Below are 14,952 nucleotides of genomic sequence, written 5' to 3'. Positions count from 1 at the left end.
TCTCGGCCTCCTCTGACGATCAGGGAGACATCATCTCCCGGTGCCGATCCACCATCTGATCCGGACACGGACTGAGAAACAGAATAAGAAAGAAACGGATAAATATTAGTGTTGATGCCATTCTTCTTACGATGTAACGAGTACATCATGTGTTATGGGGAGTGTTCCCGGTTCCAGTTGATCTAATTAATGCAGCCTAACAATCCTTTAACGGATTTGAATAATAGAAGTGTATTAGTGTGTTATGTGTAAGACAGGTTAAAGAAATGTGTCTTTAATCTAGATTTAAACTGACAGAGTGTGTCTGCCTCCCGAACCGCATTAGGTAGATTGTTCCAGAGTTTGGGTGCTAAATAGGAAAAGGATCTGCCGCCCGCAGTCGATTTTGATATTCTAGGTATTATCAAACGGCCAGTGTTTTGAGAACGCAGCAGACGTGGATGACTATAATGAGATAAGAGCTCGCTCAAGTACTGAGGAGCTAAGCCATTCAGGGCTTTATAAGTAATTAACAAGATTTTAAAATCTATACGATGTTTGATAGGAAGCCAGTGCAGTGTTGACAGAACCGGGCTAATATGGTCATACTTCCTGGTTCTAGTAACGACTCTAGCTGCTGCATTTTGGACCAACTGTAGTTTGTTGATCAAGCGTGCAGAACAACCACCCAGTAAAGCATTACAATAGTCTAAACTTGAGGTCATAAACGCATGAATTTCTGCATTTGACGTTGAGAGCATAGGTCGCAATTTAGATATGTTTTTGAGATGGAAAAAGCAGTTTTACAGATGCTAGAAACATGGCTTTCAAATGAAAGGTTGCTATCAAACAGCACACCTAGGTTCCTAACTGATGAAGAAGACCTGACAGAGCAGCCGTCAAGTGTTAGATAGTGTTCTAGATTATTACATGTGGGGTTTTTAGGTCCGATAATTAATGCCTCTGTTTTTTCAGAATTTAGCAGTAAGAAGTTACTCTTCATCCAGTTTTTTTATATCGACTATGCATTCCGTTAGTTTCTAGATGAAGATCATCCTAAAAAAACAAGTTAGGAAATTTCTTAATGGAAATCCTAAGGAATATCTAAGAAAGTTCCTATAATAAGTGCAGTTGGGAAAAAAAAACTTAGTTAGATAAAGTTATAATTTTTATGTTTATATATTTCCAGAACCCTTTTTTCCTCCAAAAAAAAAAACAATTAAAAGACTTTAGTGCTATCTGGTGTATTAGTATTTGATGAAAACTTGCTTATCAGCAACCCCATGAGTAATTTTCTGTTTTCAAATTAAGTGAAAACTTAATGTTATAACAATCTTTGTGTACATTATTGATTGGTCACTTCAAAGTAATCAGGGACATAATAGCAATATTTGTTACATGTACCTAAAGTTATATTGTAATGCTTTAGATTAAAAAAAAAAAAGATACATAAAATTATTACCTTTTGTATTATTTAAGTTAGGAATCCTAACTTTAAAAGGTTATTTATTAAGATTTTTGAGAACATTTTTTTCAGGAATTATTTTCAATTCTTTTCATTCCTGAGAATTTGTTAGAACTTTAGAGCAGTCCTTAAAAAAAATTAAAATAAAAAATTCAGTACAGGAAATATTAAAATTATTTATTATTATGTATTATTATTAATACCATTTTTTTTAGATTGTTTGGCTCAAGGGCCCACAGTAATGTCAATTTTAGTATGAATGTTTGTAGGCTGTGCAGAATTTCTTTCCAGTCCAATTTTCTTCCATCCAAATTCATCCAAATTGTTGTACTGTGATGGATATTTAGTATACTTGGCACTTACCGAAAGATAGTGAAGATAGATATAATATCTCTTCATAAAAATATAAGATTGTATAGTAAGTAAGCAGATGTGAAGTGAGTTTTATTCTCTCTGATGAAGGCTGAATTACATGCTCCTCCTCACACCTTACACAAATCGGCACATGCAGACTTCATGGTTATATACTCTCAAACATATTAAGTGAGTAAATGTGGCTTCATGTGCAGTAATTGGTATGTTCTGTTAAGTCGTATAAATATTTTGTGTAGGATTTTTGTATGTTTCTTATGGCCTAAATAAATAAAATAAATAAATAAATAATCTGCAGATGGAACCAACGGATGATTTTAAATAATCATGCTATTTTTGTTTTTCTTGCATCCTTTGTTTTTCAGGCAGAAGAGGAGAGGAATTATCATATCTTCTATCAGCTCTGTGCATCTGCTCACCTCCCGGAATTCAAAGCCCTGAAACTCGGTGAGCCAGACACCTAATGCAGTTTTAACAAAAATATATAAGGAAAATTGCATTATTTATTTATTTATTTATATATATATATATATAACATATTATTTGTAGGGTTAGTCTATAGTAATTATAATAATTTTTATATACAAATAATTAAGAAAAAAGTCTGTGGCATGTCCCCATTTAAATACAATAGCTAACTAAACCTTAGGGCCTTAGGCCCTAATTTATGATTTCTGCTATGTTGACAAAGCTGATGGATCACAGAATCCAATCATAAAAATAAAATTAACAGTAAATTGCAGAATGTCAGAATTTAGCAAAAAAATTGTTTGCCATAAAAAATAAAAGATTCAATTCATTTTCATTTGATTGCATATTAAAGTGTGAATGTTTTATGCTTTAGTTGATTGCCAACATTTTTGCCATTAAATCGTAAATCCAGAAAAATTCAAACAGGAAAAATAAAACATAGGGCACTATCCAATTGTTCAATTGATTAGACATTCTTTTTCTGATTTTAAAATGTAATTTAATTGTTAATACAGAACAATTCACAATAAAAAAAAAAAAAAAGTGAAAAATGAAACAGAATTGCACAAAAAAAATGTTAACCGATTTCAAAGGGCTTTAAACTGTAATTTTGGGTTAATTTTTAATGAAGTTTTGTTTTATTGTATAGATTTCATTAATTAGACATGGTTTTTGATTACTAAAATTTAATTTAATAGAATCCAGAAACATTACAGTGGGGAAAAAAAAAAAGAATTTAGAAGTGAAGCAGAATTTCATAGGGCCCTGTAAATGTGTGTGTTTGTGGGTAACGTGTCTGATTAGAGTGTGCTCGTGTTGACTCAGCATGGAGAGCGGCTATCAGAGCTGTCCTACTGAGAGGCGGGCTGTGCAGGTCTAAATACACACACACACACACACACACACACACACACACGCAATCACATGAATACTGTAGCTAGCTACTGTAGTTCAGTTCCACAGACACCTCTTATAATCATCTCTTCTGTGTTTGCTTCACCCACTTGCTCTGAAACACACACACACACAGTGCTGGCTCTGTGCTCTGTCCTGCTATTTGCCTACTCAGCTGACTTCCTGCTCAGCTGACGCCCCGTTAATGTGAGGGTTTGTGTGTGAGTGTGTGTCTCAATAAGGTGTCTGTTGCCAAGCAACAGTGTATCGTTCGTTTAATCTATGAACAGGGTTTTGTATTTTAGGGTTTGTCTGTGAATAAGACGTTTTTATTAATGCGGATTTGTGTAGTACTAATGACTAAGTTCCTGTTCATTAATATTTGTGGAGTTTCTTGCACAATTAAAGCTTAATTGATGAACATATTGTCCTTGGAATAGATCCTTGAGATGCTGTTTGTGTATTTGTGTGGTGTAATAAATTAGTGTGTGTGTGTTCCCCCACAGGAAAGGCTGATGATTTTCACTACACCAAACAGGGCAGGAACCCGGTGATAGGTGGAATAGATGATGCCAAGGAGATGTCGTCCACCAGAAACGCCTTCACACTGCTAGGTCAGACTGAAAGTTCAACGATTTCTCATGTAGTGGAGAGTTTAATGTGCCAAATAACCATCTTAGATTAGAGATTAAATTACAGTATCTAATATTAGACTTTTTTTAATATTTCTAGTCAATACTGTCTAAAATCTGTATATTTTAATTTTGAATGTATTTTTATTATCTGCACATAGATTTTGAATGAAAATTCCAAAAGACATATTACACTTGATAATCAAGTTCCAAGATTACTGTAGAAAAAAAAAACCCCACAAAAACGGTTTTGCATGTGGGTGGTTGGAGGAATCAAACCAAACTTGAAAATACTCTTTCAGAAAGGCAATTTGGAAACGCGTGATACTTACTTTGTCTGGAGCTGACGTTCGTGCAGAAAGCGTTGGTATTAATTCCTAATTATTTAGCGGACATTACAGAATTTTCTGGGATATTTCCTTCGAAAATTAAATTTAACCACAGTGTCCTCGGCTCAGATGAGGGGAGATTATGGCGACTCCTATGTTCATTAGTGCATCCTGGTGGAGAGGAGAGAGTGATAGAGCCAAACAATGGTGGTATAAAAATAAAACACTATGACAGAATTGACAGACAGATGACAGAATAAAAATTTTTGGGTGAACTATTCCTTTAACGTTAATAAAACAAAACACAAAGAGAAAAATCACTCACTATTCTTGACTGAAGAAATATTTTTATTTATTTATTTATTTTTAATGTTGTTACCTTGAAAGGCTTTGTCTTTATTATAGAGAAATTAGTTTGGCTGTAATGCTCAGACAACTTGCAAAATAGTAAAACCAACATGACAAAGAATCGTGATTAAATCTTGAATCGTGATATTTAAAAAAAAAAAAAAAAAAAATCATGATATGATATTTTTTCCATATGGCTCACCCCTAAATTGGGGTTTTCCCGTGAAAACACAAACAGTGTTACTACTAGACTATCATGACTCAGAAAAGACTCGAGAAGAAGTGCTAGAACTGTCTCTGGTGCCCCCTCATAAAAACTAGGTGCATGACGCCCCGATCACGGATTGGACAGTCCACAATGCACTGCGGTGCAAGCTCAAAATATTGATGATTATAAACAAAAACAAATTGAGCTGATTTCATGATTTTTCATATTGGTAATTTGTCGATCTCTCTTTTCAGGTATAAATGAGTCCTATCAGTTGGGCTTGTTTCAGATTCTGGCTTCAATTTTGCACCTGGGGAATGTGGAAGTGAAGGATAGAGACTCGGACAGCAGCATTATTCCAGTGAGTTTCATGTTGACTTCAAAATTCAAATATGTGGATTGGCATTTTGGATGATATCTGTTTTGGGGAGTTCTATTGTTACATTGTGAACATATAAACCAAATAACTGAATAAATGTCTTGGAGTGCAATGCTACTGTGCCACTATGCATTTTATGACAAAAACTAGTAAATACTAATTTGTTCTATTGTATAGCACCTTTTATAATGCACAATGTTAGAAGGCCGTTTTACAGAAAATCATGATGTTAATGTTTATAAGATCTCAGTATCTTCATTTAGCAAATTAGTGCTGGGCAATAAAATAATTGACATTTTGCAAAGATACAAGCTTTGAAGCAGTTGCGATATTCTATATACTGTAGTATATATATCGCCTTATTTGAGTATACTGTATGTATGCTGATAAAATTGGACATTTTTATCGGTAGTACTTTATTTTACAGTCAATGTGTATGTACTATGTACCTATTATAGTGATTACAATGATTCAAGATCGGGTAATAACTCTGTACCCCTAAACCTAACCTTAACCCATGTATTTACTTTATGTTACCCATTACTTTCTTAGATAAGTACACATAAGTACACATACTGTAAAATAAAGTGCAACCTATTCATATAACTTTATATAAAGAGCTGGACAATATAGCATAGTTAGATCTTGCAGATGAAAAAAAAAAATCAAGCAGAATTGCTGTATAGTATATATTTATTTATGTGAGTGTATGTATGCAGATGAAATTGGATATAATGTGTATCCAGCTTTATATAGAGAGCTGTGCAATAATACAGTTTACATTTTTGCTACAACATTGTGGTTTATTTAAAACTTGAATTTAAATATTAGAATTTATAAAGATTGTTACACATACAGGAACATTACACATAACTTTAACATGTACCACTGATGTAATTCTCTTTTTCTTTTGCCCTCCAGCCGAATAATGGTCACCTGAGTGTGTTTTGTGAATTGATGGGAGTGACATATCAAGACATGTCTCATTGGCTGTGTCATAAGAAGCTGAAGACGGCAACTGAGACGTACATTAAGCCCATTCCCAAACTACAGGCCATAAACGCCCGTGATGCTCTCGCTAAACATATCTACGCCAAACTCTTCAACTGGATCGTGGACCATGTGAATAAAGCGCTGCATTCTTCAGTCAAACAGCACTCGTTCATTGGAGTCCTAGACATTTACGGGTGTGTTCATATGCACAGATACAGACTACATTTCCTCTGAAAGATCTTCAGTTTAGATTTACATAAATTAATTGTGATGTTTTGTTTTATTACTCCAGGTTTGAGACTTTTGAAATCAACAGTTTTGAACAGTTCTGTATTAATTATGCCAATGAGAAACTACAGCAACAGTTCAACATGGTGAGACCATCCGACCCACTCCACATGACAGCAGATCTCATCAGTTCATGTTTGATTGTTTATCATTATGAATTCTAAGAGTAAATTGTGATGCATCTCCTTTTCTTCTGTCTTCACGCATGCAGCATGTGTTTAAGTTGGAGCAGGAGGAGTATATGAAAGAACAGATCCCCTGGACTCTCATTGATTTCTATGATAATCAGCCATGTATCAACCTCATCGAGGCCAAGATGGGCATCCTGGACCTGCTGGATGAAGAGTGCAAGGTGTGTCTTTACTGTGTTATTGTCTTATTCTAAACAGTCTTTTGCACAGATATGTGACAATTTGCAAATAGAAATTTAACAATCAATAATTAAATATAACAACATTCACAGATTGTTTTAATGCCAAATTAAGAGATTTCAATAGATGCATATTTGTGAAACGTATGTTAAAATATAACAAAATATATATTAAAAATATTCACTTTAAAGGTGGGGTACGCGATTTCAGGTAGCCAATTTTGACATTTGGAATCACCAAAACAAACACGCCCCTACCCCAAAAAGGTCTCGCCCCTATTTTGATAGCTCCGCCCCTCACATACGTACAGCAATGATTAGTTCTGTGAAACAAAGCAAAACCAATGTTACTCACCTATCGAGAAGAAACAAAGCAACCTTGGCGTCCGATCACAGGCCTATATCGATCCGATATTTACACGGGTCCTACTTCTTGCCTTATCATAACACCGTATCTACACCGGACGCGAGCAGCCTCGTTCTATTTATGACATGTTGACGCAAATTTCAAATGATATTCAATGCTTTGTCGCGTCCAGTGTAGAGACAATCTAAGCCACCTTTTGTTCCGCAGATGTTTTCCTCTTTTGTTTTTTTTTTTATCCGTCATCTCTTATCATTCTGTCATTGCTCGGCTTGGCTCAGCTTGGCTAATGTCCGTCATGTTTACTGATGAGCGCTGTCTCCTCTTGAGTAGACACGACCCTTACTGCTGATTGGCTACAAGTTTGTTTTGGTACTCGGCCCCGACTCGTTTTTGAAAAAATGCATAGACCACCTTTAATAGATCAAACATGAGACTAGCATCATAAAATCACTTATTAACCTTGCCTTTGCAAAGTTAAATCCAATATTTCATAACCATGTAATGCTGACAAACCAGGTATTTGATTGCATGCATAATGATTTACAAATCTTTACGGGTCAATTAAAACACATTTTTACTGAAGAATTTATAAAAGGGCTTTAACAGACATACAAACTTTACATTTCTGCTTTTAAATCCTCAAAGTGCCTTGCCATTTAATGTCCCCATGAAATCAAAATTGAAGCTTTTTGACTTTTAGTATATGTTAGCCTCCAGGTTAAATTTGCATTTAGAAGATATAAGCATTCAAAACTTACAGTCTCTCACTTCTGCCAATATGGATGAATGATTTTGATGACATCACCCTGCATTTCAGCTTCTCATCACATTTCCTGTCCAATCAAATGTTCCCTAGAATCTGAAGCCTTCCGCCCCTATGCTATAAATAGACCTGCAACTGAAATCAATCTCTTGTTCACAGAATTACTATTTTCTATATGGTGAATGGCACATAGTGCACTATATAGGGGGTAGGGAACGATTCAGACACTGTAAATATGCTTTCCATCCCAAGATCATTCTAATATGCTGATTTGGTGTTAAGAAACATTATTTCTTATTATCAAAATTAAAAGCATTGAAAAGTTCAAAATAACATTTGTTTAAAGTAGAATTTTTTTGGAGCAGTGCAAAGGTCTTAACTGTCACTTCAATTTTATGTATTCTTGCTATAAATAAAAGTAATAATAAAAAAAAATCAAACTGAACCCCAAACTTCTAAATGGTAGCGTACATTGCTATAAAAACAAACAAGCAAATACTGTGTTGTGTAATTGTAATTGCATAATTCTGTTTGAGACTACTGTTCTTTCTTCATGCTGTACAACCGCTCTGTCTCTCTCTTTCTCTCAGATGCCGAAGGGCTCTGATGACTCCTGGGCTCAGAAACTGTATAACACTCATTTGAAGACGTGTGCACTTTTTGAAAAACCACGGATGTCCAATAAAGCTTTCATTATTCAGCACTTTGCAGATAAGGTACACACACACACACACACCTCACACTCGGGCTGTCAGATGGGACACAGATGTATTGTACGTGAAACAGGCCTAACATTTTAATACAATAAATACACATTAAATACTAATAGATATAATATAGTTCTAAAAAAATTCATTAGAGAATAATTTTGTTAGTTTAGCAACATGCTAACACCAGAAGTCGAGTCTCCTGTGTGCACTATTTGTATGACACAGCAACTGCTGCATTCGTCCTCACATGAGCTCATGATGGCTACAGATCTGTTTTTAGAAACGGTGTTCAATGTCTGTGAGGAAGCACTGATGGAGAAGGGGGTGGGTAATGTAAGACACATTTAGAGTGTGTGATAGACATTCATAGTCGAATCAGGGTTTGAGCATTAGTAGGTGCTTTCTCAAACATCCTCAGGGTTAAATCACTTCAGTCTCTAATCAGCATTACTAATATAAACGAAAGTTTAAATCATAGAAATTGAATAGAATACATAATATAACATGTCATTTATGCCCAGTGGAAAACAGGGAGGTTAATGTAGCTCTTAGTTATAATTTAAGTACAATGATTAATTGATCTGATGTTTGTTCTGAAATAAAACAAAAGTATAAATAAATCTTGGCAACACTTTTCAGTAAAATTCAATTGGTTCAAGTTGGTTAATCAGGTACAATATCATGAATTTCATTTTTTGCAGCATTTAAGTCGGCATGAAATTTAGGTTGCGATCATTTTTATTGCGTATGTTTAAAATATATATAATGATGTGCACAAATCAATCAAAAACAATATTCCATAAAAATAAGAATATTTTGGTGATTTAACAATGTTAATGTTTTATTCATGTCTATACTTGAAATGTAAAATTGTATTAATATATGCAGAAGTCAACATTAACCTAGATTAACAAAAAATGTTAATTTTCATTTCATGTCAGCTATTATGTTGAATAACTAAATCATATCTCAATAATACTAAGATAACAATATGTATGAAACCTTATTGTGAAGTTTTTCTCAAATTTTACAATATACAGACTAGGCCAAAATTCAAGAAGAATGGAGTAGTATTTATTATTATTATTATTATTATTTGCTTTCCATGTAGTTACTATGGAAGCCCATTTCTGCCACTGAATAAAAAAAAATAAAATTGTGACTTTTTATCTCATAATTCTGACTTTTTTTTAAGAATTGTGTAATACAAACTCACAATTCTCACTTTTTTCGGAATTGTGAGATTTAAACTCGAAATTGCGAGCTGTCAGAATAGCGGGATATAAACTTGCAGTTGCGAGAAATAAAGTAAAAATCGCTATTCTGACTTTTTTCTTACAATTCTGAAATTTTTCTCAAAATTGTGAGAGATAAACTCGTAATTGCAAGTTCTAAATTCCAGTTCTGAGGGGGGAAAAGACCGATATGAGTTTATATCAATTCAGATACTCATTTATGGATTTTCTTTCTTATAGAATAACCTCACATGTCTGTCTGTGTCTGTCAGGTGGAGTATCAGTGTGATGGTTTTCTGGAGAAGAATAAAGACACAGTGAATGAGGAGCAGATAAATGTTCTGAAGGCCAGTAGGGTGAGTGAATATCTGTCAGTCTGATGTCGCCATCAGTCAATTTTCACAGAAAGATAATGCCCTTAACACCTTAAATAAGTCAGGCTAAACCGTCACAAAACAAAACTAGGCTGTACAAATCTAGACCATTCCCATTATACTTGATGCTGTGTGCGTTGGAAGTGGCCAATGCAATGCAATTCCGTTGACTGGCATCCTGTTCCCACTGAATGTTTGTTGCAATGCGTAGCTACTGCAGGCACTTGAGTTTCTTCGTTTTATTACAAATACCATGTGTAAACTGATTCTATAAGCTTATGAACAAGGGCTGCAATGATTAGGTAAAAAATGCACAGGAAGGGTCAAATTGTCTTTTGTATTGTAACCATTTATAAACCTAACCTGACATTAGGATGTTTTAGTGAAGTTTTTTCCGGTGTAGTGAGACAAAACCAACCTTCAATATTAGCTGTTGCCTGGGTGTTAAGATTTTTGACCTTAAATGAGGCTTAAAGTCTGAGAAGGTCAATGGAAGGATGCCATCTGCTGGTCAAGGTTTATTAATGAAGTCCGTTGCCACCAATCCAAAATGATATGTGCAAAGCTCATGGGAGTATATGTTCATATTTCTAGTTGTTTGGACTCTTACATATCCTTGTCTGCAATCTTGAGTCAGTATCTATATATCAGAGCTGTTTTGAAGCTCTAGGACAGAGCATTAGCATGACTCAGCAGCTCTGCGCTCTGACTGCTCTTTAATGAGGCAGGTTCAGACAAAACGCCACTGCATACCTACCTGTTATGAAATCAGTCCTCATGCCATCAGCTGTGCCTTCAGGGTCAGGGGTTTGCTTTGTGGATTTTTCTGCAAGGTATTCAAATATATTTGGTAATCGAGACACAGGCAAGTCAGCCAAAGGTACACTGAATGAAAGCCTCCATATATCGGTTTCCCAACTTATGGCCCACATAATGTGTTGCACTGAAGATATCAAATTGTAATATCATAGCATTTTGATAGAAACCACAGTACTAAATTATTTCAGTATTTATTTACCATGGTATTTAGTTGGTACTCCAATATAACCAAGAATACCATTTTTTTCCAAGTTATGCTTAACTCAGACATATTTAAATATGAAATCTCTGAAAAATGGCTTTAAAATAATATATTTTTTTAATTAAATTATTTAAAATAGATAAAAAAATTGAAATAGCTCATAAACAAACACAAAGATATGGAAATTAATTATATTCAGTGCATTTTGGTTCTTGTAAAATCGTTTTCTTCTGTATTTGGGGGTTTCTGAATGCTCTCTAATGCTTTGTCTCCTCAGCGTGAGGCAGTAAAAGTGTGTGGTAAGAGCAAACATGCTGTACTAATCCAAACTGCCTGAGAATAATAATAATAATGCCTCAAACTGAGACAAGTCAAGTATTATTTAAAATATTATTAACAATTCATATCAGTAATAGGCTCGGCTCCCTGGTGCTTATCCAGATCAGTCTGTTAGTGATTAATCCAAATCCTTCACTTCACTTGTTCCACAGGTCAGCTGGTTTTACCATATTCATTTTAATTTACATTCATATCATTGATCATTACATCTGTGTGTTTGCTTACCATCTATCATGTACACATTTATATGTTCTTATGAATTAGAAATAAAGCCAGGCACCAGCTAAAAATCTTTTTTTCAAAATTCAGAAGCTTTTCGATGTTTCTTCATTATTTATTTGGTCTTTATCAAGCTTCACTCTAAGGCTTTGTCCACATTAATACAGATAGATTGGAAAATGCATCTTGCTTTTGTCCATATGCCCAGACTGACATGCTGTTTTTGTCCAGCAAAAACTTTTTTAAGGTGCTTTCCCAAGTGTATACTTTTCAAAACATGTTAGATAGAATATAACTATGGTTATAAGTGCATTGTTGTGCCTGCTATAGAGTTTAAAAAGGCCATATAATGCTTTTTAATGTTTTCCTGTTCTTTTAGTATGTAGCATCTCTGTGCAAATAGCACCATACCTGTTTGTTGCTTAAGATAAATGTTACTTTTTGCAATCTACATATTACTTTCCTGCAAAGTTGATGGAATATTTACTCACAATTGCTCTCCTGCTGCAAAAGAGGATGACAGTTGTGTTTTAGAAAATACGTGGGATCTTGATTTTGAGTGGTGGGATATTTCACTAATGAGTTTGTACAAGAAGAATAGTGTGAGAACTTTATTATGTTTGTTTTGTCAGTGTCATCTCAGTGAGTGGTTATGATGTTTTGTGAGCGGTTTGAAACGAATATGCCATTTTTGAATATAATTGGATTAATGTGGACATAGCCGAAGAGGAATTCTGTTTTAGACAGTTCAGTCTCAGGTTAGGAATTTAGAAAACAAGCTAAATCTAGTTTATTAAATAGCCGACATAACAATATGATTCAGAGCTGGTGTCTGAGCTGCTTTGCTGTTCAGCTAGTACATTATATACATCTGTCTGATGTATCTGTATTTTCTGCATTTGTTAATTCTGTTTCTATTTTCTCATCATGTCATGTTGTCCATGTGTTGTTTGTGAACATGACAACCTGTACCCCTGCAGAAGGTAAAATTTAGCATATAAATGCTATCTCTTTAGCTCTTTCTCTCTCTAATATCACTGCTGTCCTGCTATATGAAAATTAAGATTGGATGCATGTTGGATTGGATGAGTGTGCGTATAAACTTTTTAGTTTTAGTTACTTTTTCTTATTTGTAAGTCGCTTTGGACAAAAGCGTCTGCTAAATGACAAAAGTAAAGTAAAGTAAGTAAAGTAAGTATGAGAGAGGTGTGTGTGTGTGTGTGTGTGTGTGTGTGTATCAGCATGTTCAGTCTGTTGCTTTCAGCTGTGCAGGACACAATCTCAGCACTGCATTGACTCTTAAGGAAAAATAAATCCCGCTTTAGCTTGAGTGCTTCCAAACACCATCCAAACAAACTCAACCACCCCGACAGCATTAAACATCTGTTTGACATCAACTGGACTGTTTGCCATTTTAGTACGTTTTTATACTCTTAAAGGGACAGTTCACTAAGAAATAAATATTCTGTCATTATTTACTAAAAGTCTTTCCCTCCACTGCAACTTTCAAATCAAAAACAAGTTTGTAAAAAAAACTGTTCTCTCTCAGGATTTTGTTAGAATATGTAAGGTGAATATTGGTCCCCGGCATAGGGGGTCAAAGAGCATGCTGCCCTGGAAGAAATTTTGTACATTTTAAGGTTAATTGGTACACTTTGAGAGCAAAATTAAGAGCTGATAGAGGTTCATTATTATTATTATTACACCTAACGCAGTAATATGTTACTATTTTTTACAACTGAGGTGCCCTTGAGCAAGGCACCAAACCCCAACTGCTCCCCAGGCGCCGCAGCATAAATGGCTGCCCACTGCTCCGGGTGTGTGTTCACGTTGGATGGGTTAAATGCAGAGCACGAATTCCGAGTATGGGTCACCATACTTGGCAGTATGTCACTTCACTATTGTAATACAACTCCACTGTAAAATAATGTAAATGAAAAATGAATATTTCCTGCAAAATTTAAATCCTCAAGCTTCTGTTTTGGTTGGCTGTTTCTGTGAAAACAGGTTTACAAATGCATTTCATTTCAAATGTAGTAAGTATAATTATTATTTGACTTACAGCAGTAAAATTAGAATACTTAATACTCTAGTTTCTGTAAAACTAGGTTGTAATCATCTGTCCACAAAATGTTGGAAATTATGCAAATGTAAAAATAGTGCTGTGGCATGTTGTATTCCCAAATGCAAAATGAATTTGAACGCTGTGGCACGCTTCACTCTGAGACAACCAGAACAGCACTTATTTAATTAAATGACAGGCTTTTAGTTTGATTGACAGATGCTTTGCCAAAGAAATGGCGCAAAATACAATGTTAGAAATCTTGAGAAGTGTATAAATACTTTTGGATGAAATTAGTGGGAAACACTGAAAAATAGCAACATCCAAGTTTAGAACAATCTGATGGAGAATAAATAATGACAGAATTTTCATTTTTGGGTGAACTGTTCCTTTAAAAATGTAACAGCTGAAGACATCGATATGTACTGCACATAGACCAAAAAGTGCTAGCATAACACAGAGTTGGAGTTTGTTTGTTTGTTGTGTGTTAGTATTTAATGTTTAAATTGTTGGTCCCATAAGGACTCTTATTTTATGCTTAGACTGCATGCTGCTTAGTACCAGCACTAGAGTCCCTCAGTGCTCAAACCCTTGGCGATCAATGTAAACGAGACTCCAGGGACATTATCTGAGTACATGGCCTTTTCTGTTCATTACTATCCCACTTTATACTGTTTGCTTGTCTTGATGTGCATAATTCTTAATAATGACAAAATTGCTTACTATGTGGTTAATCTGGATTAAAAGTGGTACTATGAGTGCAAACATTTAGTTCAGGTAACAAAGGCCACAACATTTTGCTAAGTTTTGGGAGTGATAAATGCTCCAATGTCTCATGCCTGTACAAAAGCATGAATGTGAAGCGTTTAACTAGCGTTGGTTATTCTAACAGGAATTTGCATGATCAGGAGTTTTGCGTGAGAGCAAAAAAGTTCCCACTGTAAATTATGGCTTCTTGGACTTATAGCTTTAGTAAAATGCAGTTGCCATTCCCGTAAACAACTAAATGGTGTATAGAACAGGGTTAAGAACTCGAAACAGAAGTGGCAACTGGATTTATTGTAGCTTAAGTAAAATAACATTGAGTTTAATTATGCTTTGAATAGCTAATGACAGGTTTTTTTTTTTGTAAGA

The 14,952-nt window shown here is 34.7% G+C and overlaps 1 protein-coding gene across 1 annotated transcript in view; it reads left to right on the top strand.

The window, feature by feature from the left end:
• The window catches only part of LOC306843106 (unconventional myosin-Va-like), a 70,980-nt gene that overhangs the window by 26,479 nt on the left and 29,549 nt on the right, over positions 1–14,952 (top strand). The window contains exons 7-14 of the mRNA XM_079374376.1: positions 2,182–2,263; positions 3,688–3,795; positions 4,953–5,059; positions 5,999–6,264; positions 6,363–6,444; positions 6,570–6,710; positions 8,449–8,574; positions 10,076–10,159. Coding sequence (XP_079230502.1) covers positions 2,182–2,263; positions 3,688–3,795; positions 4,953–5,059; positions 5,999–6,264; positions 6,363–6,444; positions 6,570–6,710; positions 8,449–8,574; positions 10,076–10,159 — 996 coding nt within the window. The remainder of the gene's footprint in view (positions 1–2,181; positions 2,264–3,687; positions 3,796–4,952; positions 5,060–5,998; positions 6,265–6,362; positions 6,445–6,569; positions 6,711–8,448; positions 8,575–10,075; positions 10,160–14,952) is intronic.

This window comes from Barbus barbus (assembly GCF_936440315.1).
Source record: "Barbus barbus genome assembly, chromosome: 23".
Taxonomy (NCBI): Eukaryota; Metazoa; Chordata; class Actinopteri; order Cypriniformes; family Cyprinidae; genus Barbus; species Barbus barbus.
The sequence above is the reverse complement of the archived record's forward strand: the minus strand, read 5'-3'. Positions and strand labels throughout refer to the sequence as shown.